At 28.4% G+C, this 25,086-nt stretch overlaps 1 protein-coding gene and 1 pseudogene across 5 annotated transcripts; both read right to left on the bottom strand.

The window, feature by feature from the left end:
- Positions 1-228: 228 nt before the first annotated feature.
- LOC149893748 (transient receptor potential cation channel subfamily M member 3-like) lies at positions 229-23,792 on the bottom strand. Of its 5 annotated transcripts, none has more exons than XM_090076255.1 (16): positions 23,439-23,792; positions 18,640-18,804; positions 12,242-12,569; positions 11,665-11,987; positions 11,315-11,402; positions 8,980-9,086; positions 8,423-8,815; positions 6,668-6,888; positions 6,097-6,426; positions 2,522-2,573; positions 2,164-2,295; positions 1,834-2,082; positions 1,551-1,728; positions 1,317-1,443; positions 839-1,020; positions 229-498 (listed from the first exon to the last, which is right to left on the bottom strand). In XM_090076255.1, the coding sequence occupies exons 1-16, from the start codon at positions 23,712-23,714 to the stop codon at positions 365-367; spliced, it is 3,285 nt and encodes a 1,094-aa protein (XP_089932381.1). In that variant the 5' UTR covers positions 23,715-23,792; the 3' UTR covers positions 229-364. The 5 variants fall into 5 exon arrangements, 4 of the variants coding, with proteins under 4 accessions (XP_089932381.1, XP_089932382.1, XP_089932383.1 ...); XM_090076256.1 differs by lacking the exon at positions 23,439-23,792 and adding an exon at positions 18,997-19,052; XM_090076257.1 differs by lacking the exons at positions 18,640-18,804; positions 23,439-23,792 and having other exon boundaries at positions 11,665-12,074; positions 12,242-12,374.
- LOC149893749 (uncharacterized) lies at positions 13,522-16,923 on the bottom strand (annotated as a pseudogene).
- Positions 23,793-25,086: the final 1,294 nt, after the last annotated feature.

Genomic DNA, 25,086 nt, shown 5'->3' with positions numbered 1-25,086 from the left:
CACAGGATCACTCTCATACAAAACTTGAAATCGGCTAACATTTTTTTTATTTTAAAAGGAAAAATCAGGCTGATTAAAAATCGATTAAGTCTTAAAATTGCTTCTACAATTATCGAAATTAAGTAAAAAAAACAAAAATAGTACGTTAAGGCATTACAACAGGCAAAGGTTTAAATTAAAAAAATAGTATTAAAAAAATTTAAGCAACATGAAAATAAAGAGAAAAGAAAAAAAACGATGAGTATTTTTTGTCAAGTTAATGAGAGAAATTTAAAAAAATAAAATGAGAAACAGAATAAAAAACATGGAAATATTTCATATTAAAATAATGTTCGTATAAATTCGCTTTTAAAAAGTAAAAAAGCTACACAAAGCTCAAAAAAAACTTTCGTTGCTCTTTAATTCGTTTTGTTTCCCTTTTTTGTCTCAGGAAAAACAACTTACATTCGTTTTCAAATTTGATCACGTCATCAAGTTGTTGCTCTGTCAAGGTTTTTTCTAATAAAAGAAAAAAAAAGAAAGAGTTATATTTTTTAGAATATTAAATTACCAAGAGAGAAACATTTGTCATTCAATGGGAAAATATCCTAAAATCAGTTATACTCTATGAAACAATCATGTTTATAATAGCAAATGATGAAGATTATGTGATGATTAATGATGATGATGATGATGATGATGATGATGGTGATGATGATGATGGTGATGATGATGGTGATGATGATGATGATGATAACAATCATGATGATGATGATGATGATGATGACAACAACGATGATACTTCTCTCTAAAATGATAATAACAACAGTCACAGCTGTAAAAAAAAAAAATTATGTACTTAAAGGCATCTCCGGTGGCTGCAATCGATCATGATAATAATTGTTCAAATAAACTATTAACTTGTAGATATAGCACAAGAGAGGACTCAGCGGTGGTCGATTAGCATATTCCATGATCATGTTGTAGCGTTCGAATTTCCAGATTTGCTTAGAATTAGATTGTACCTTTAGATAGGTATTGCTAAATGATGCAAAAAGGTCTGCTAATATAAAACTACAATATCAGGTGATGCTAGAAAAGTAAAAACATGACATTATTGCAAAATATAAATGTGTTCAAATTTCACATGAGCTATTGAATAACTTCTTTTGTAATCAAACATTTACAATCTATGTAGAAACCAGTATGATAAGTTAAACTTAAATTACATTCAAAATCTAATTTTTACAATCTATGTAGAAACAAGTATGATCAGTTAAACTTAAATTATATTAAAAATATCCTTGAAAAGAGTTTTTTTGAAATTATTTTTTTACTTAAAGATAGCAATCAAAAGATTGAGGAGCAAAACATTTGCAATCAAAAGATAAAATCCCAGAAGTGTCAAAGCAATAGGTTCAGAATAACTGTTTTTTACTGGTGTTCCAAACCGTGTAGTATTATCTAAAAAAAAAAAAAAAAATTAAAGAAATATGTAAACACTTAAAAATGCAAAAAACTACTTAAGCTTTAAATCTAATCAAAAAAATTACTTAAGCTCTAAAACTAACCGTTTGAAGGATCTCGATCAATAAAGAGTTCACCAAATAGATTAAAATAGGGATGAATTATTGCATCTACTACAACTTTAAGCCCACTCCCTTGTGGCTTCAGTATTGAAATAGCAGCAAAAGCATATGCCACAAGAAACACAAATAGTATCAGTAAGAAGCTTACCATATCTAAAAACTAAAGTGATTGACATGACAAAAAAATATATAATTCTGATGGCTTTAAAACATTCATGAAACCAAGCTTCCTCTGATACAATAAATAAATGTAAAAAATAGATACCATTTTGGATATCATAACCACATAAGGACCCAGTTTTTGATCCACATAAAAAACATTTAATAATCTTATCACCCACATCCCCAGATTTATGCCATGAATGTTATGTGCAAAATCTAAAGTTGTTTGATTGAATTGAAGAGCTAGTCCAACATAAAAGGCTACTAGTGCTATCAAATCTAATTTGTTCCAATTACTAGACCACCAATTAGAAAGCTTTTTTGTAAATATTGATGCTTCATCTTGTAAAACCTTTTATTATATAGAAAGAATTAGATTTGATTAGGAAAAAATGTGAGCATTTTACAAAAATTTGATGCATCATAAACTTACTTGAAGTATTTCTTCAATAGTCAAGGTAACTATGTATAAAACCAAAAACCATTCTGCAGTTGATGGTGTTGTGGTGTCTTTTTTAACCATCAAAACATATGCAAATAACGCCAAAAAAATCAAGTAACTAAACTAAAATGCAGAAAAAAATTGACCAGAAAAAGTTTGAACAATTTACAAATAAAAAAAGTTTACACTTTTTTATATGATAAATTAATTTAAAAATCATATTTACAAATAAAAATCTCAAAGATACTTTCTTTTACAACAGGAGAGAGAGAGAAAAAAAAAGAAAGAAAAATTGAGCATAACAAAAAGAAAATATTAATGCAGAACAATTTTTTTTTAAAAATCTTACTAAATAAGACATGAACTTTACAACTGGAGTGCGAAAATAGAAATTTCCCATTCTACAGATAAAAAATATGTGCAAAATTTGTAACTCCAATCTACATATTCAACAATAAGCAACAATTACAACAAGTAAAAGTGGATTTCTTAAAAAACCTTTATGTGAATAAAAACATATGGATACTTTTTTTTTTTAAGAAGGAAGTGTTTTTTTGTTTTCATTTTGTGTAAAGTGTTTTTATTCTTAAAAAAAGTATGATTCTTAAATTAAAAATTGATTATCAATAAGAGTTCTAAGTTACATATGAAATTTAATCCTTTCATTTTTTATTAATAACATGTTTGGAATGTATCTAGAATCCATATTCGATGCTAAAAAAACTAAATCTTTAACAAACAGCAGAAATATTTCTGATAGATGTCGCTACTTGATTCTGAAGTGGTATCTGTGTTACATTTAAGTAATAAGATTGGTCAATCTTTCTCAGTTTAGTTATTGTTTCTAACAATTGGATTTGCAAAACTTTTTCTAAAATGTGGCAAACAATTCTAGCTGCATATAAAAATTTAAATGCTAAATAAGCTTATTTGAATTTAATCTAAAACCCACTATCTAAGCTGTAATACAATCTTGTTTTAATAACTGTAGTAAATTACATTTTGGTTGAAAATCATCATCAATGTTGTAGAACTTTGAATTAGCTTTTGAAAATAGTTCCTTACATTTTAGGTTTGATATAAACATACTATTTATTTAACAGGGTTACCACTATTAAAACTGAGGCTAAAAATAAGGATTTTAAGGAGAATTATTGATATATTTTCCCAATTTATAAGGATATTTGGTCGCGAACGCCAATTTTTTCAAGGAAAAAATAAGGAGAATTAAGGAGAAAATGATTACTTTAAAAACAGAATCTTTCTTTTTTTAATAAACATTCAATACAAATAGATAAACTATTATAAATATAATATACTATATACAAATATATATATAACATTATAAAAGTTCATTTTTCTTTTTAACAAGGTTTTTTTTTTTAACATAAAGCATTTCAAGAAACTCTTGTTTTTCAAAGGCAGCTCTTTTTAATGCATTAGATTTTGAAACGTCAGCTTTAATGTCATCTAAATACAAAGAGAATCATTAAATAATGACATTTCATTTAGTATTATATGAACTAAAAATTTACTTGGTTCGCTTTAATGTAAAATTGAACATGCAATATTTAACTTTTTTTCAAATTGTTTTTTTGACGATGAGATAGTCTTTGGTCTCAAAGAAAAATAGATTCGTAAGATGTTTTTTCATAGATGGTCAACCGTAATTTTGGAGTTTCATGCTGTATTTTTTTATAGCTCATTTTGTAACTTTTTTATTACTTGTTTTAATTTAAGTTTTTGCTAGTAATATTTCAAACAACAATAACAAAAGTTTAGAGTTAGTAAATGCTGATGAAAATAAAAGCAAAATTATAAAAGAAAATCATCAAATAAAGCAGCAAGCCTCAACTTTTGGCCAACATTAAAAAAATGAAAATTATAAAGTAGATGTTTTAAAATTATATATATTTAGTAATATAAAGTAAATTTTTAGGAAACAACATGTAAATTAAATAGTAAAGACTTTACTTATTAATTAGCACTAATAAAATATTGAAAAAATTAAACAGTTTTCAAAATAATTTCAATCAAACAGGTGCTTTAAAAAAAAAGGAGAAAGTGGGCTTTCTCTATATATAAATATATATTTATATATATATATTAGGGTGCATCACAAAATACCAGTTTAAAAGTATTGATTTTGTCTGACACCTAATTGTGTTCTAACACCTAATTGTGTTCTGTTATATATTAAAAAAACAATGACTTTCAAAAACTTAAGAAAAAGAAATATTTTTAGAGATCCCCCAACACCCTTGAATATTTGACCAGTCCCTAATAATTAAAAAAAATATAGTTTTTCAAAAGTAGGTCGTGTTGGGTCTCAAATTAGGCAAAATTTTAAAAAAAATTTCAAAAATAATCATCATTTAAAAAAAAAAACATTTTATATTTCACTGCTATGTATATATAAAACTACAAAAAATGCACCTTTTTCATCTTTCCTTTAAAAATGTCATATTTATTGCAGTAAAGTCTAATGTGAATTTTTTTTAAGAAAATGATGATTATTTTTTAAACTTTTATAAAATATCACTTAATTTGAGACCCAACATGACCTACTTTTGAAAAGCAATTTTTTTGAAATCATTAGGGACCGGTCAAATATTCAAGGGCGTTGGGGGACCTCTAAAAAATATTGAAAGTCAGTTTTTTTTTAATATATAGAACACAATTAGGTGTCAGACAAAATCAATTTTTTTAAATTGTTGTTTTGTGATGCACCCTAATATATATATATATATATATATATATATATATACCCAGTGGGCACAAGACGCGTTGAAAGCATCTAAAACACATATTAAAACGTTTTAATACATATTTTAGACGTTTAAAACACGTCTTGTGCCAACTGGCAACTGGGTATATATATATATATATATATATATATATATATATATATATATATATATATATATATATATATTATAGGTGTAGGATTTCAAATCATCAAAGAAGTAACTATTTGCTTCTCTATTGATAAGTATAATCCATATACTTTAATAAAATTTCCTTGAAGATAATGTAAGAAAATAAGGAGAAATTAAGGACAGCAGTTAAATTTGAACTTTTTTTAAGGTTATTTAAGGACTTTTAAGGAGTTTTTTTTATTAAGGATATTAAAGGTTTATAAGGAGGAGTGGGAACCCTGTTTAATGATCAGATTTTAACAAAATTCAAAACTAAAAAAAAAAATATCTCATGAGTATTTATTGCAATATAATAATTTTGCAAAGTTCATCATCTCCCTTCAATCCAGGAGCTACATAAAATCTTTCATTTTGTTAGTTATATTAAGTTTCTCAGCTTGCTTAGCTACACTAAATCTTTCAAGTTGTTAACAATGTTAAATCTTTTATCTTGTTATTCCAATCCTCTTTTCAATGTGATATATTAAATTTTTAAAATGTTCTTTATGTTTTAGATTGTATGCATTTTGGTATTCAAAATAATGCACGCCCTTATGGAATGGTATTTCTGTTCAGTTTATATGGTTATAATATGTTTTTTACGATAAGAACTTTTTATGACTGTCTTAAAGCAGAGATTGTATTTGATGGTGTTTTTGTTGTTGCTTGTTACAATTTTCTTGGGAATTGCTGATATCATTTTTTAGATACCCACCTTTTATATAACTAGATAACTTTTACAAAAATTCATCTATGTAAAATTAAAAACATTTATATTCATTATCATCATTGTTGCTTCCACATTTTAAAATTTAACATGGCAATTGTGATAACAACATTTGAACATTTATCTTGAAAGAACTTAGGTAAACTTGTTTAAAAAAAAAAAAAAAAAAAAACCTAGAGAGATTTTAATGTGATAAAACTATAACATCAAAAATAACATCAAACTTTTGTAGAATTCACAGCTTCATAAGAGCTTTCAAAGAATATTTTAATAGCTTACTTCGCAAATATGTTGGTTTTAGCTTCTGCTTGTTTATGAACAGTGTCCTTGAGAAACTCATGCTTGTAAATATAAGGAGGAAAAAAGAAAGCTATTGCCAATTGCATACGAGATATATTAGGATCTTTTATAAATCCATTCCAAACTTCATCCATGATAGTCTGGACAGCAATATTGGAAATAAAATGTTTATGATCCGTTAACACAGCTAAACGCAAACAATTATGATAATTGAGCTCTGAAGAGCTGCTGGTAATAAGTTGCTCAGTTTTCTCTCTATCTTTTTTAAAGCATTGATCTAGCAAGTTTGTGCAAAGCTTTTGAAATTTTCTAAAAACATAAATTTTTTTATGTTACTTGAGATATAGCACATTTTTCACAAGGCTTGTAATAGGTAGTATTTAAATTATTTGAAGCTTACACTAAGCTTTTATGACTAGTTGAGTATTTTTAAAAAAGAGCTACATTTGCCAGGATTACTACATAAAATTTGTAACTAGAAGAAAATTTTGATTTTTTTTAAAAATATTTTGAGCACCTTTATCATACATGACATAACTTAAAACCTTACAACTTGCTTTTTTTAACTTGATTTGTAATATCACCAGGAAGGTAATATTTTCTTGCCATCTCTGCTAAATATCTATTGATTACAATGCCAAAAAATGCTTTATTTAAACTTCTCTCTTGTAAACTCCAAAAGTAAAGAGCCATTTTAGGCATACTGCACAGCAATCCAAAGAAAAATAGCTCATTATATGGATCTTTAAATTTTTGTTGGTTTGTATCTCTCTAAAAAAATTATTGATAAATTTTTCATAATAAAACTTACTCATTACTTAGTTGTTAATAGAAAACAAATAAATACATGTAATAAATAAATATAAAGGTCTATATTGAAAGAACTGTGAAATGAATTAAACAGAGTTTTAAGAAACATAAATTATGTGCTACAAAAGCCTGGAGCATACTTTACTAGTTATTTGTGCAATATCTTTGTATTATGAGAAAGATTTTAAAGTACCAAAAAACAACAAGTGTTTGACATTGAAAGTGACTTTTTAGTTGACAAATCTTTTTAATCATATGGTAATTAGCATTTTGAATAGAGTATGCAAATATTGTGTAAAATGAGGTTGCCATTTAAAAATTATTCTGCATCAAAAACTAAAAAAAAAAGAAATAACAGACAGTTACCCTATTATTTATCTTTAACTAGAATGGTTAAAATTTTATTGTATTAACTACAAAATTTATACTGAATGACCAAAGTTTTACATACAATTTATTTTAAAAAGAAAAAACTCAAAGAAAAATAAGTTTTTTGGTTTTAAAATGGTTTGAAAGAATTTATTTTGTAAATTGTTTATTCATTTTAATGCTTTTATTATGATCATCTTTCTGATCTTCAACAAACCAATCAACTTATGCATAGGAAAAATTAAGGAACAGTAAGATATGTAACATATTTAACAAGTCGAGAGATTTAACACAGTTAACAGGACGAAAGTATTAACATAGTTAATGCTTTCATTCTGTTAATTGTGAGAGACTTACCATTAAAGATGAAAGATTGACATAGTTAACAATTTGAAAAATTTTGTGTAGTTAACATTTTACATTAAATTTCAGCTGATAAAAGCTTTGAATAAAGTTGATTAAAACCCCCCTCACAAATCACACAAACTACCTCTACCTTAAGTTAGATAACCTATGCCTGCAAACATTTCAAGAGTCTTTTTTATGAAGGTATATATCCGTTTAATCCTATAAGTGACAAGATAAAAATTTTTACTTGAGTCAGGTTGGTTAAATAACATTACTTTTAACATGTTTACCAACAAATTTTATGTGATAAAAATTTGTTCCTCTTATGTGAATTGTATTACTGTTTCTAGCATAGCACCACAGCCATCACAAGCATCCAACAATCAGCATGCTTTATTATCTGTGAACTCCCAACTAGGCTGGTTATTTCAGCACAGAAACAAATACTGAAAAAGCCATAATCACTTTTAATGGAAGTTTTAAACTTTCTTAAAGTATTTGTCTCACTTTGATAAGTTAAATCTGTGAGCATGATGCGAGCACAAAATTTAGGATATAATACTAAACTATCTTCTAGTATTTCTTTCATTTCAAAGAAAAACAGTGCAGAAACAAATTGGTTATTTCTGAAAAGATCTCTTCATTTTTTTAAGTATAACAGTTAAAAACTACATACTTTAAAAGTAGAATATATTTATAAGAAGAGCTGCTGTTTAAGAGATTACAACTATATCTTTTATTAATACTCTTACAATAACAAAAAACTGTAATTAATTACCTCTATGATCTTAGTTTCTCCGCTCATAATATCAGAAAAAGCTTCATTTACCACCCTTTCAATATCGCTTAATTGTATTGAAATAATCTTAGGTTCAATCTTAGAATCATCCTTCTCAAAACTATACAGGAGTTTAAAAAGTTTAACACATTCTTTCTTCTTAGAATCTTCTTGTAATTCATTTTCTGATGGATTAAATGATGAAATATCAGTATCTTTTATTAAGTGCTTAAGTATCGAGTGAGCACCTTTAGAGCAATAGCCATAAAGAAGCTCAAGTACTTGTGGTGTCAGAAGAGTTTGTATACTGATTCCATAATTCTGAAACAATTCCACAAAATCAACTCGATTCATTGCTAAAGCCATGATCATTGCAGAATTAAAGTCTTCATTCTAAAATTCAGTTTTTAAGTCAGACTCTTCTTTTGCAACTTTCAAGTGAGAACATAAAGATAAATATAAAAAATACTTTGAAGTGTACATGGGAGCATTTAAGTAGTGACATTTTTAAAGCTTCAGATAAACTCTTTAAAATATTTGGAATTAAATAAGAAAACCTCTAGCTCAGTTCGACTAGGCTGTGAAATACAATCTTTTGCAAGATCAGCACGATCCCATAACAAAGTCAATTCTAGCTGTTTAAATAATTCTAACTTTCCGACTCCTAAAAATAGCTTTAAAAATTTATAATTTTTCCTAAAACATTATTTTGTAAAACGATTAGAATACTTTTTATAAATACCCAAAACAATTTAAGTTTTGTAATTTCAACAAAAAAAAATTCCAGGTTATTCACATCACAAGTTCTTTTATAAGTAAATTACTAAAAACTGTTTATGATTGGGTGATTGAAGCAGTCAGAGTAAGTCTAGCAAAAAAACAAATTATCTGGTCCAATCCACCAAAAAATCCACTATTTGATATTAATTAATAGATAAAAAGTGTGCGCTTTCTAAATTTTAAATTGCCACACATGGAAATCATTTTTCTTTTTAAACTGTTTTTAATGTTGAAGAAGAAAGTAGAAAAAATTAACAAGTTTCACATCATCAATTTTAATCATGGTTTTCAAGCAGAATGGTTGCTGTTGTTTGTACAAATGATGTAAAGAAAACTTAAAGATTAAGAGAATATGATGATGACAAATTGAACATCATTGTCCTGTGGCACCATCAAAACCTAATAATAATTGACTTAAACAAGTTTGCAAGTGTCTGGCCAATTATCTAAGATTCACAGCGATGAAACCAATTATATAAGATTCACAGCGATGAAAAGATGTATGGTTGAGTAAATTTTGCAAAATGGTAATTTCAGCTTTATGCTGTAAATGTTTTAGGATAAAGCTAATTTTGTTTCTCTCAATAATCTATATGAAGGATAAAGTTCAACAGACTTTTCAAGAAATTTATTTCTAATAATTGTGCTTTAGCAAGGTTTGCATTTAATAAGGGTGATATTGCTTCTACTGGAATAAATTTACAGAATATATTTTGGGACACTTTCTATACTATTATCTCAATGGCTTTTGTTGAAATCACTGGTTTTCTTTTAAAGTCCAAAGATGTAAATGCAATATGCAAACATAATTCTTTGTTAGTATGAAACTTTTAAATGATAAGCAAAATCTCATAACACAAAAGTCATCAGAGAATACCTGAACAACAAGAGCATTGTAATAATTTACTGTACTCACTGGATTAGGCACCTTGTGATTTTTCTGCTTTTTAGCAAAATTAAGCAACACCTGACTGATAATAAAAATGCCCTAACCATAAAAAAAGTAGATTTCAACATTAGTTGCTGTCCTCTTCTTCTGTGAAGAGTAGCTAAAGAGTTTAGAGAAGTATCTTGAGAGAATGCAATTATGCATAGAGAATGCAACCATGCATTTAATATCTAATTTAATAAAAGTTAATAACATCTTACTCTTTTAATTTGTTATAACATTACTTCTGAATACCCCTAAGTTTATGGAAGACAAAACATCCCAAAAAAAATTTTCAAACATTTTTAAGCTTTAGAACGATGATTTTTGGGATTTTCTAGTGGAAAATTGAGATGGTCAGATTCCAACCAGACTCCAGCCAACTTTGCCAAGAACATAACCTGCATTAATGATGTCTAAAAAAAGCTTTGGTTTTACAGAATGCAATGATTTCATAACCAAAGTTGTGGAACAAAAACAGTTCCTAGTTGTAGAAAACAATATAAAAACATTTGCTTAGAGACAATGTTATTAACGTAGATTTTAAAAAGTTTCAATTTTTGGTTTAACTACTTGCAGTACTTTTATCATTATTTTTATGTAGTTTAAGACCTAAAGTTACCCAACTTAATGTAACCTTTGTTACAATTTAACAACAAATAATTGTGCATTCATTTAAAGTGACACAGAGTATTGCTGATATTCAGTTTTTTTTATTGGCTTTTAAACTACATTAAAATTTTGAATTTTCGCCTCAAATTTGACCAATATATAAAAATATTCTTATAATTTAATCATTAAGTGTTTTAAAACAGCATCAAAACATGAGATCAAAGTATTAAAAATTAGTTAACCTAAAGTTCTAGAGTGACTTTCAAATTAACTTTAATTTAATTTAATTCAAATATGATCCATTTATTATACACATATTTGACATTACAGAATTGTTACAATAACATGAATGAATTTAAAAAACTCGCCAAAATCACAGATCTTAAAATGATTTGGAGCATTTTAAAGATTGTCTAAATGAAATTTGGTCAGCAGCATATTATTTATCATATAGCATCTTTTTGAAAAATACCCTTTGTCACCATTAAAAAAAAAAAAACTTTAAAAAGAATAGTTTTCTTTCATTATAAATTAAAACAAACAGCCATACTTAAGCAAAGCAAAAAGAACACCTCTCAAAATTGCTTTTAGAATAGCTTCATCTAAACTATCTGTTTTTTCATCTGTTCCACTTTTTTTTGACTTATCAAACAATGTGACCTAGTTTAAAAAAAACAATATACAAATAGATTTGTAAATAACAAGTAAAGATAACAGTGACATTTGTTAGATAGAGAAAAGTAAAATTAGAAAAAGCTACAAATTGCATAAATTAAAAGTGTGAGGAAAACATTTAAAAAGTAAAATGTAAAGCAAAAAATATTACAATATTTAAAACATTTTCAAAAATATTAAATACACAACAAATTATTTAAATATTTTAAAACATTTTATTAAAAATATGCTAAGTTTATTTACTAACATAATCTTTCTTTCTCATGCATTTTAAAACAGCTTTGTAACATTTCTTTTGCTTTTCTTTGCTCTCACTTTTTAATTCAGGAAGAAGCTCTACTACCTTATTAAACAATTCATCATGATTAAGCAATTCATCATCATTAACCTTTTTATAAAGAGCATCAATATCTCCCACATTAACATAAGCATAAGCAAGTAGATCTGCAAAATGACCACTACCAACAATAACCAAAACAGATAAAGGATTTTGTTTCTTAAGAGCTTCACGCACAGTATCAAGTGTTCCTAGTCCACCCCCTACAACCATTAGAATAGCTGCTCCACGAGCTGTAATTCAACAATTTTACTTAATTATAACTAATTTTTCACAAAATTTAAAAAAAACAAACAACCTTTTTGATGATGTTCTTCACGCTAAAAATCAAAAACCAAAAACAAAGTTAACTTTGGCTTTCAGACCTGTGTTTCATACTTTACTAAACTCCAGATTGGAAAATACTGACAGGTTGTTAGCTACTATACACATTTCTTGGCAGTTTTTAGTTATCTTAAAAAAACTAATTAAAATAGTAGGGATATACCTTCATTCATAATATGCTCTTCAATTCTTGATCTTAGAGGAATTTCTTTACCAAAATTACCAACAGAACCATCGTCAACCAATAGATGATGAGTGTGATTGTGATCTAAATATGCACCTGTCTTTGGCAAACAAAATGCAACCTGGTAGTCAAAATCCCCACCAATCTTACCATCTTTAACAGTCAATTCACTTGCATTTGTAACTATTCCCCATGTTGAAATACCAATGCATGCTTTTGTTGCTCCTAGTATTGCTTTACCAACATCCACCATGACACCTGTATTTGTTCCACCAGTTATGAACCATGCTCCAGGTGTCTGTGCAACCTATAAATAATAGAAGTGGTGTATATATAAAAGTATAGCTTTTATTTATCAGACAAGATAATTTTAAAATGTTTGCTTTTTTATATCTCATTTTTATTAATCAATACTTAAATAAAACTAAAAAGATTAACTAAGATTAAGATTAATTAAATAAGAAATAGTTAGGAATCAATAAATAATAACCATAAAACATAGTTTGTAAAATTGGTAAACTTAATAAATTATGTTTTATGATTTTCAAATATTTATAGGCTCTTAAATTTCTTTACCACTGAAATTTATCACAATCCAAAGTTTTTCTTCTGAAATGCTTTTGTTTACAATTATGGAAAACTGATTGTTTGACCCCATTTGTTCTAGAATATTCTAATTGTTCTAGAATGTTCTAAATTGTTCCAGATTGACTTAAGGGCATTCTGGAACAATTTAGAACATCCTAGAACAATTAAGAATATTCTAGAACAATTTAGAATATTCTGGAACACTTTAGAACATTCTTGAACAATTTAGAACATTCTAGAAAAATTTAGAATATTCTAGACAGGGTTGCAAAAAAACCGGTTTTTTTTTGAAAAAACACCAAAAATCATAGGTTTTTTTAAAAAAACCATGGTTTTTTTGGTTTAAATTATGTTTTTATTAAAAAATGCCATATTTAGTTATCCTTTTAAATTAAAAAAAAAAAAAGCATAACAAATTTTATTTGAGTATTATATTTCTTTATCAATATTACTGTTATATTTCATCAAATTTATTCAATACATCACTGTTTAATGTTCTATATATAAATACCAGCTTTGCTGCTTTTCTACCCCCAATTGGTTTCTTAACTTAAAATGAACAAGGCCAAAAGTTGAAAAAATTCTTTCGATTCCAGCACTAGAAGCTGGTGCATTTTATAAACCTTCAATATCAATTGTTACAATCCACAATTTTTTTGAGATTTTCACCATTATATTGGTGATACATTTTTTAAAACAGATTCACTATACAAATAGCTTTTATTAAATGGAGCAGATTTGGCTTTTAATTTGAATATTGGTAACAAATTCTTGAACTCTTTATCTGCAAAATTCATGGCAGCTTCATTTTCATTTTCAGAAAGATTAGATCCAAAATATCTAGGATCTAGTGTGTTTGCAAGGAAATGAACATCACTGAGAGTCTGAGGGTATCTAGATTCAATTTTTTTTTTTTTTTCATTTTATAAAAATGATAAACTGTTCACCAAATCTTTGAAAATTTCAACAGTGTCACTTATTTTTGTTTGATCTCTTTGCAACTTATCTAGAGCTACTGCAATTGGTTCTAATACATTTAATAAACCATCTGTGTTTTGCTTTATCTGTATATCACTTATTTTTTTACCAATCATGGGACCCAAGTCTTTACTTTTTTCAAACATTGTGAAAATGATACTCCAGTTGTTGACATATTTTTCAAGTGAATCACATACAGAATTCCAGCAAGTTTCAGTAGGAAGTGGCAATTTTGTTCCTCCGCTTAGTTTATAAATTACTCCAGCTTCATGATTATTTCTTATGTATTTTATTATTTGTGTAACATGCTTGCTCACATTTTCAATCTTAAGATCATTTGCTAAAAGATTCAGCATATGAGCAGCACACCCATAAGTTATGATAATATCTCTTTCAGATGACAGTACTTGTCTTGTTGATTTCATATTAGCTGCATTGTCAGTCACAAAGCTTTTTACTGTGCATCCAAATTTACGTCTTACAAAATCTATTGCTTCTTTTGCTAATTGTGTAAGATATTCACCAGCATGTGAATGACCAGAAGTGTTGATTGTTTCTACTAAAATGTTAATTTTATCTGTAACTATAGAGATACAAACTATAGGTTGATTATGTACATTACTCAAGCCATCTAAAGACATGGCTACAATTTTCTCATTCAATACATTACATTTTTCAATTTCTTCTGTGTAAACCATATCTAATATTTCTCCTCCAATTTGAGTTCTATTAGGTAGAGTTACTAGTGTAACCTGGATGAAACATATTGATAAATTTTTTAAATTCTTTGTATTCAACTGTTCTGAAGCTAGAATTTGTACTGTATATAAATTTGCCAAGTTGCAGATCAAATAAATCTTTCTCTTTGAGGCTTGTTCGTGTGAAAAACTTATCAATTTTCAAATATTATCAGCTGATGTTGAATTGGGCTGAGACCTTTTCATTTGTTGCTATGATTTTGATGGTTTGTTATCTCTAAAATGAAATTGCAGTTTATTGAATTATTCTAAGTTAATATGTCCATACATGATAGTAATTTAAATATACTATTGCGGCAGAAAGTAAGTATACACCCTACCCAAATCGTAAAAATAATAGTTTAATGTGGTATTTCTTACTTTTAGAAACATAATAGAAGCAATTATTGCATTCTGTGAATTTACTTAATCAATATTCTTTGCACTTCCTGTTTACAATAGCAAGTGTGACTCATGTTGTGTACTAAAAATTAAACTTTAAAGAGTTAACTTTGTATTGTTTAATTGTGCAAATTTTGAAGACAAGGTTAGTAATTGTTTTACAATGTTATAGTATTGTTATTATAATTAAGTTTTTAAGAACAATTAACAAATAACTTTTTTTTATTGTCCTAAAAACTTTCAAAATGGTTCTGACCAGTTTTGACTTTAGGCCAAGTCATTAAAAAATTATTATAATCCATTGTTGAGATGCATGTTGGGTTTTAGAGAATTTTTAGTTACAATTTGTTAGTTTAAGCTAATACTGATTAATTAATGTCTTTGGTTTTTCATTATTCATATTTGGCCATTTGTCTGATATATTTTGTGTAATTATTCATTTTTATATTTGAAGGTATGCCCAAATATCGTCGACTGACAACAGAAGAAAGACTTCGCGCAGTGTTCTTGGCAGAAACAGGTGCAAGTTTAAGAAAAATAGCCAGAGAACTTAAAGCAACACTAATGGGTATTAAGAAAATAATAGATAAACATATCGAAACTGGTTCAACAGCTGATAAGAGGCGATCTGGAAGACCAAAGAAAACAACTCCACACACTGACAGAGTGTTAGTTCGAATGTCCTTGCAGGATCGTAGACTCACTGCACCTCAACTCGGTCGAAAGCTTTCTGAAGAACATGGGGTTACTCTGGCAACTCGAACTGTACGTCAGCGCCTTCTGAAAGCAGGTCTTCATGGATGTGTGGCTGCAAAGAAGCCACTGCTTTCAGCTACAAACGTTCGTCGACGATTGGCATTTGCCAAAGCACACAAAGACTTGACAGTAGATGATTGGAAACATGTCCTGTTCAGTGATGAAAGTTCTTTCGAGTTGTTCCTTAGTTCCAAACGAGTAATTGTGCAAAGAAGAGTTGGTGAAAAATTCAGTAAAAACTGTATTGCGCCAACTGTCAAGCATAGAGGAAAGAGTTTAATGATTTGGGGGTGTATGTCTGGCTATGGGCTTGGGCACCTTTATCGATGTACTGGAAGTATGAACCAACACCAGTACATTGATGTACTACAAAACACAATGTTTCCTTCTGCTAGTGCACTGTTTGGGCAACTTAACTCGTTCTTCTTTCAGCATGACAATGCACCATGCCACAAGGCCAAGACTGTCACAGATTTTCTTTGGCGTAATCAGGTGGCAGTACTTGATTGGCCTGCTCAGAGCCCGGACATGAATCCGATTGAAAATTTGTGGAGCGTTATGGCAAAGAACATTGAAGGAAAGAGGCCATCTAACTTGGATAGTCTTTGGTTAATTTTGCAAGATGCATGGAACAATATTGATGATGTTACAATTACTCGCCTGTTTGAGTCAATGCCAAACCGTATGAAACATGTTATTAAAGCACGAGGTTACCATACTAAATATTGATCAAACTGCATGTTCTTGATACAGAGTGTTGTTTTTGATGATTCTGATAAATAAAAATTGTGTTTGCAACAATTTACAGTGTTTTTAATTGCTTAAAATAATAAATGTATGCAAAACTCAATGGTGTATACTTACTTTATGCTGCTATAGTATATGTTTACGATTTAGGGAAATTATAAAATTTAAAATGACAATGCAGTAACTTAATTACTTTCAAGAAGTTGATGATCTTTTATTGACTCCATAAAAATTCATGAGATTGTGATTGCTTGCACTTTTTTTCATGTTCATGCGTCCTTTGAATTTGACCTTCCATTTCTTTTCTACACGCATTACAAACTGCTCTACACCCCTTTCTTTCTGGAACAGTCACTCGTGTATATTTTAACCAAATCATATCACATTTGCGCTCAGTTTTTTGAGACATTTTTGTGATATCAATAAATTATATTAGAAAACTTATACTTTTGCTATATATATATATATATATATATATATATATATATATATATATATATATATATATATATATATATATATATATATATATATATATATATATATATATCATTAAGAAAACTTCCTGATGAAATAAGTTCATCAGGAAGCAATGCTTCTTGATGAACCTATTGAAGGAGAAACAGCCTGTAGAAGAAAACAAATAAATAAGTGTTATTACTAATATATTATTGCTCTGTTCTATAAGAACACTAAGGACTCTATTCTATGAAAAAACAAAAAGAAAAATCATGGATTTAAAAAAAAATATCTATATTAAAGATTAGTTATATTTATGAACATAACCCTGTTTTAGTTTCCTGTTGTAAGTTCAAATCTTTTTAAAAAATACATTAATTTAGTATAAACCGACATTTTTTAAATTGGTTTAAACCATTCGGTTAAAACCATGCAACCCTGATTCTAGAACAATTTAGAACATTCTGGAACAATTTAGAATATTCTAGAACAATTTAGACAGTGTATATATAGCTAATTTTTTAGTTATTACAGAAGCTACACATGGCGACGTACAAGCAATAGTAGCATTCAGAAGATCAAGGATGTCTGGATCAATAATCTGGTTAAATTTGAAGACTCTCATAAAAGAAGAAGCATGGTCCCTTTTCAAGAATATTCACTGAAAGAAAAGTGCTGAATGCCTCTCCAAAAGAATTTATTGGACTATACTATTTCCATGGACCAAAAATCAAAGGAAGATATGAGTGAATAGAGGAAATTTCCAAAGAAGTCACCAAATTGTGGAATAATATACTGAATTTTCCTCAGGTATCTGATCAAGCTATATAAGCAAGGCTTGATAAAATACTGAAATGTTATGATGAATGTGTCAAGCGGGGAAGCTACAAACCCCTTGATAAATTTTTTGATATTACTAAAGTGGATGGAACATGGTTACCTTCTGAGGACAAGCGATTGTACCATCTTCAAGTGTGAACCAAACGAACAGTGGGATACTCTACAGGCCAAGCGGCCAGTAAAGAAACAATCCATCCCTCTAAAAAACATTCTGATGGGTCATTCAACTCATCATCTTACTATCCTGGTTTAAATGATTTTGACTCTGAGGTTGACGACATTGAATATGAAAACGATGAAGAAGATGAGACTACTCCTACACCAAGCAAAAAACATCATAAAAGCAAAATTGCAGTCAACTTGGTGACCTACACAAGAGTATCAACAAACAAAGCTGCTAACATATGCAAGGTCTGAGTCATTGTTGGATTGAAAATTTATTGTATTACATGACTATGAAATTCTATATACATTTGAATACATAATAGTACTTATGTAAAAATCGGTTTTTCAATGGCAGGGTGAACTTTTTTCAAAATCTATGCAAAATATTGTTCATTTCGTGCTCAGTAATTTTACTTGTAAATTTTTATAATACTTCAGCAATTTTATCAAACAGAAGAAAAAAATTTAAATGTAAAATCTTTGCTAAATTTATTCAAAACTTTATCAAATTTTATTTATTTAAAATTTTAACAATTTATCAATTTTTACTCATTTAGTATTGATATATTTGTTTAATTTAATTACAACTGAAGCAAAAAAAGTATATTTGCATGCATTTCCTTATGCTCAACTAAATACTGCAATATAGTCTTTTTGTTTAGAGTAAAAATATTCTTAAAGTGTAAAAGATTTTTAAAAAATTACCTTTTCAAGACAAGAATAGAACTGGTCATGAAGCTGTGAATTTAAATTGAAATTTTTTGCACCACCAGTGACTGATATCAACAAACGTGGCTGTTCTAACTTCCAAACTTTTGTCAAAAGTTCAAAAATAACCGAGGCTTCTGTATTCACACCTACTCTGGCAAACTAAACAAAATATCTATAGCATTATACTTAACTACAAACAATTTTCTTCAAATTGAGGCTAAAAGAAATATTTGCTATTAGCTCATTTTAATAGCCGGTAGGAAATTTTTAATTTATTAAATAATATTTACAAATCAACTTATTGCTTCTAAGCAATAAAGAACTAAGTTTTTAAAAGGTAAAAAACTTTACCGGCGCTGCATGTTTTTTTATTTATAAGCATAACGCTTTTAAGCATATGGAGGCTTAGATTTGGAAAAAAAAAAAGCATATGTAAGCATATTCCTGAGCCTCGATAAACTAATTAAAAAATTTAAATTTTATTTAATTAAAAATTTTAAATATATATATATTTCTAAATTTAAACCAACAAAAACAACAAAAATTGAAGTTTATGTTTTGCAATGCAACGACTTTAAGAAGTAATGAAATAATTGTTGCAAAACCTAAACCTCAATACTTGAACATAAAAACAAAGTTTAAGAGTGTCTCTGAAGTGTTTTATTTCTTTCTTTTGTTTTTCTCTCTCGCTTTTAATGTGCAGTTTATTTAATACCTTGTTTAAAATGTTTATTTTATTTCTAAGTTTTATTTTCAGATACTGATAAAATAGTAATAATAATGTCAAAGAGAATAAAGAGAAAGCAGCCTACATTGGCAGCGTTTGGTTTCACAAAAAATGTTATGCACAGAGGAGAAATGAGTGAAATCCAATTGTCGTTAGAAGCTGTTGAAACTAGTGTTGAATGCAAACATTGCAAAAAATTGTTTAAAAGCCAACAAGGACTAGCTTTTCATGTTAAAGTTATTCACGGAATTAGCAAACAAGATTGTAAACATTCACAATCACAAGTTCTTCAAAGTAACGAAGAACTTATCAGTCTAGCAGTGAAAGATGTGCTCAATAACATAGAAAACAAAATTGTTAGTGCAATGAAAAAAAGTGAAGAGTCTCGCAAATTAGCTGGTAAGAAACGCCGCCAATATACTGCTGAACTGTACGAAGCTATTTACAAAGAATTTTTACAAGCCAGATCGAAAGGTCATATTGTTAACTTTTCCTGGCTTTGGAGTAAAACTAGAAATATACAATTAAACATTGATCCAAACGTGGAAATAAAACTTTATGTTATTGTTCGATTTTTACAAAAAAAAGAGATAAAAATGAGATCGAAACAAAGAAACAAAAGGAAACATAAGAAAGAAATGGAACCATTATTACAGAAATGGCATGCGACATACAGAGAAAAGTGTATCAGAACAGGTTCTAAAGATCCAAGTTACGACAAAAAATGGGGACGGTACAAACCTGGACAAAGGCTCAATGTTGACCAGAGCCCGCTTCCCTTTGTTGTTCATGGCAACCAGTTGACGCAGGATATGCTGCCACTCTGAAAAGACTTATTGCCATTGAACATCAAAAACGGCTCAATAGAGATAATCATTCTGATAGATGGTTCAGTAATGAAATGCCCTACACTGCAAAAGAGAGACGAATTTTGATTACACATTGGGCAGGGGAAGCATGGAAAGCTTTAAACACTTCAAAGTATGACAGGCAAAGGAAGAAATGTTGGACGATGACTGGGTGTTTAATGACCTCTGATGGCTCAGAAGATTCGCTCGTTAAACCAGAGGGCCTTGATAGTTACAAAGTGCCCCCACCATCCATCATTGATCCTGGCAGTGATCAACCCATAGGAAATCAGGGTGATATTCAACCGGTGGAGGAAGATAATGCTATAAACGAAAGTGCCAACGAAATTCTTCCAGATGACACCTTTATTGGTCCGGACGAGAGGGAATGCGAAGTTCATATCTTTGATATCATTGATAACATTTGTATAAAGTATATATGTTTTATTTTTTATTATTATACTATAACATTAATTCAGCTACATTAAAACCAAAGCAAATACAGAGCATAAGTCAACTTTTCTTATAACCATTAACCTTTAGTAACGCGCACACTTTAAGAAAGTATTGAAATAAGCATATTTTATTAGAAATATGCTTAAGCTTAAGCATATCTTTGAGCCTCTTTTAACTTTTTGCTTAAGCATACTCGAGCCTGTTTCAAAAATTTCATATGCTTATAAAAAAAAAAACATGCACTTCACTTTCGCTCTCCCCCTTCCCTATATATATATATATATATATATATATATATATATATATATATATATATATATATATGAGATTAATATATATTTTATGCTGATTCAGAAAAATAAAGGGACATAGACCTGAAAATCAACCAAAAATGCTTCGAAGTTAAAGCTTTAAAAAATCCTACTAAAAATTAGAGATGGGAAACGAACCGAACCCGAACCGAACGAACCGAACTAGAACCTTATCTCCGACAGAACCGAACAGAACCCGAACTTTAGTTGTTACCAAACCGAACCGAACCCAAATTTAAAACTGTTGGGAACGAACCGAATCAAACCAACTGTTCTTATTCTAACCAAGCTAAATAGAGGCTTGAAAAAGTGAAAGTTTTTCAATTCGCACATCACTAAAATACATAACATGATCCATAACATAATTCATAACCTAATGCATAACATACCACGAGTTGAGAATTATTTTGTTCTATCTCTTATTTTAAGTGTTGTAGTGTTATAATAATGTTATAGTGTGTTTTTCTATGCGTCTAAATTTAGTAATTAATTACTAAATTTAGACGCATAGAAAAAGCTTATGGTGCATCGAAATTGAAAAAGATTCAAATTTTTTGTTTATCTCAGGACATTTATCTACTTAAAAGGTACACAACTGTAAAATTTTGAGACTTGATATATTTTACTTTTTGAGATATCTTTTCCAAGAACTTTGCACTTTTTAGGCCTAAAAACACTTAAATTAGAAATTTAAAAAAAAAAAAATTAGAAAGAGGAAAAAAAAAAAAGAAATTTTTTTTTTTTTAATCCTATTTATCGTGTTTAAAATGAGAAAATCAATTGGAATAATGTCAGATTTTAATCCTATTTATCGTGTTTAAAATGAGAAAATCAATTGGAATAATGTCAGATTTTAATCCTATTTATCGTGTTTAAAATGAGAAAATCAATTGGAATAATGTCAGATTTTAAAATTTTTTTTTTAGCAGTCTACCACCTTAAAGCAAAAGTTATTATTTCTTTAAAAACTAAGCTAAAATTTTAAGTAATTTTTACTTTTAGAAAAAAATGAAAAATTTTCTCCCAACGTTTAAAATGGGAAATTGAACAGAATAGTTCTAACCTCGCGATAAGTCTACAATTCATAAGATTACTAACCAAAATGGAAATGTTGTTTCTAAACATTTGCAATATTGAGTTGTTATTAATGTTCTGAGTTTTTATTCATATCTTAGTAGTTAATGATTGCAATATTTACATAATATTTTAGAAATAATGAGTAACAGTAAATTAACTCGTAAATGGACTAAAAAAGTTGCAGTATAAAAACATTGCAAATTGTTTCAAGTTATTTGCAATGCTTTAACTACTTAATATTACTTTAATTTATTTGTGTTTTGTCATTGTGGATGTAAAGCTTTGTAACTAATAATAAAAAACAGTTGTGTTTATACCGAACCGAACCCGAACTGTGCTTAAGACCGAACTGAACCGAACTCGAACATTAGATATAACCGAACCGAACCGGACCGAAATTTAAAAAAAGGGTTCGATTCCCATCTCTACTAAAAACCCTAATATTCGCCATCTTTTAAAAACATAATAACGCTTCGGAACTTAACGTAAATTAATTACCGTTACCTTGCGTAATAAACCAATGATAAATTATATATACCAATGATATATATTTATAATATATCATTGTAATAAACAGAGCTGGTTTCCATCAGCATTCACATTAGTATTTTAAAATGTTATATTGAAATAAAATTAGTTAAAGATTTCAAATTAAGGTCGAAAAAAGTTAAATTTGATAAAACATAAATTAAGTTTCAAAAATTCTTCTATTAGTAAGCAAAACTGTTAAATTCTTTATTAAAAGTTATTACAAAGCACATAACTTGCATTATAAATAATTCTCCAGTAAATCAAATAACGGCTACTTTAATAGAAACAAAAATTTATTTAAAACATTTTTTGCAAATAACGTTGGGCAGGGAGTGTGTAGTTGGGTAGTTTTTATTATTTACCACTCGTATTACCTGCTGGCAGTTTTTAAGTTAGTTTAAAAAAAGTTAAAGTCAACTTTTTAGTTAGGTATTTAGCCTACAAATCCATCGTTGTTTATACGTACTATAAATATCATAAACTATTATAATTAATTTTTGACTGCAAAATGATTTACTATAGTTCCTTTTTTAATTTCGATTTTGCAATTCTGTAATTTAGCACGAAAAATTTTTTTCCTTTGCGCCAGATAAACATAAGTTTAACTCGTGCAAATTGAGCCAGGTAAACGTACTTTAACGACTTTTTAAGGTAAGAACAATTTTATTTATGTCACTTTTGTTGGCTAAAAAAATGCTAACTTGTTATTCTCAAAATGGCAAATATTATGGTTTTTCGTGGGATTTTTTAAAACTTTGACTGCGATTTAGTGCACTTTCCATTGATTTTCAGTTGATTTTCTTAAATATAGGGGTGTGCGAAAAAGCAGTAGCTTCATTTTACCTTGGCTGTTGCACTTCTAGCGGCATCTTGAAATTTAACTTTTCCAAATGCATCAGTTGAGACAGGTTCACTATTCTCGACTGGTATCAAAATATTTTTTTTAACCCACTTAATATCTGGTGACCCACTTAGTATCAGGTGACCGAACTTATTATCTGGTGAATCTTGTTTAGTCGTACCGTTAGAACCATCACCCGAATCGTTCCCGAGCAAATTATCAGCCTCGCCGTCAGCACCATCAACATTTTCGTTCATTTTAATGGTAATATCCCCCATGTAAAAAAACAAAAATCACTTGTATGCACGGATTGTATTGTGCAACCTTTCGTGAAAACTTTTTTATTTTATATACAACCTGAAAAAGAAGTTTAAAAAGTTATTCTTTTTAGAAACAATTTTTTTTGTGTCACATTTAGTCACAAAGTTATTCAAACATGAGTTTTGAGTAAGTTTCATTCTAGATTATGATGATTATGATTGATGTTACGCCTCTAATTTATATTTACCCTTTAAATAAAAAAAGAAATCAATATAAACGACCTCAATTGTCAATCTCAATTGTCGTTTGTTGATTATTTGAAGAATAGGGTTTCAAAGGAAATTTTCTAGGGAATATCTAGGTCCAGATGCGAACCGAAAGAGACCCGACCCGAACCTGTATCAGATACCGATAAGAGCCAAAAAATATTTAATCAGATCCCGAATGCCCGAACGGGTATTATCCGATAACGCCAATAAAATCGGGTTGTTGATACATTTCATACCCGATCCGACTCATAATAGCTATCGGTACCCGCACCCGGTTACCCGTTAAAAAATAATAGCCGAACGGTTCTGTTGTCGAGTATTCTATGGTTTTCCGCATAATTTCAAATTCAAAAGAAAAAAAAGCCACTTTATTTCATTTAAGATTTACAATAAAGGGAAGTTTTAAAAAATAAAAAAAAGGTATTGCATACTGTCCCACTTCACTTCTTGTCTGTATTGTAATTAATTTAAGTTCAATCCTTACAGCAGGATTTAGTTCCATCTTAAGTGAGTACAACAGATCTTAGGGTTACCGTTGGTCCATTTTGTTCAAAATAATTTGATATTTCTAAAAATATTGCCAAGAGAGGAATATAAGCGCAATAATCCCAATAATTCCATTTTCACTTGGCATTTTGGCAATATAAGTAAACTTAATGTATTTTGTCATGTAGTCAAGTCCTAAAATAAATAACATTAGAATAATAAAAGCTTAAGTGATCTGAGAGTTTTCCTTTTCATGATACTTTGACGTTTAATAAACAAGATTTGATTTTTATTTATTTCATATGATAAACTTAAATTCAGCAAACACGTGTCCTCACATTCATAGAGTATCATCAGATGTTATAAAGCGTAAAAAAACGTAAGGACAAAAAATGCGAAAATATACGGAAAAATGCTAGAGAGACTCCAAAGCACTTTTTTCGTATTTTTTGTCATTACGTTTTTTAACGCTTTATAACATCTGTTGATCGCTGTTGCGTGAAACTTTAAGTAATGTTATATAAACCAAACTAATTACTTAGTTTGTATAATAGTAATAATAAAAATATATCATATTCACTCTACTTATATTACGCTGTATTTAGCACTCTTTCTAGAAATATTAACATAATTT

This window comes from Hydra viridissima, unplaced genomic scaffold (genome assembly GCF_058129835.1).
Source record: "Hydra viridissima isolate aposymbiotic clone 2 unplaced genomic scaffold, HvirCarnegie_v1 scaffold_1, whole genome shotgun sequence".
NCBI classification, from domain to species: domain Eukaryota; kingdom Metazoa; phylum Cnidaria; class Hydrozoa; order Anthoathecata; family Hydridae; genus Hydra; species Hydra viridissima.
This window is presented reverse-complemented; position numbering and strand designations above follow the sequence as displayed.

What these genes read in the sequence shown, in the direction of transcription:
- LOC149893748 (XM_090076255.1), bottom strand. Translation starts at nt 23,714, where the DNA reads ATGGGGGATATTACCATTAAAATGAACGAAAATGTTGATGGTGCTGAC. An exon ending in TAAAGTTCATGTCTTATTTA is followed by an intron (nt 2,296 to 2,521) that starts GTAAGATTTTTA and finishes TCTGCATTTTAG; the next exon opens with TTTAGTTACTTGATTTTTTT. An exon ending in TGATCGAGATCCTTCAAACG is followed by an intron (nt 1,444 to 1,550) that starts GTTAGTTTTAGA and finishes TTTTTTTTTTAG; the next exon opens with ATAATACTACACGGTTTGGA.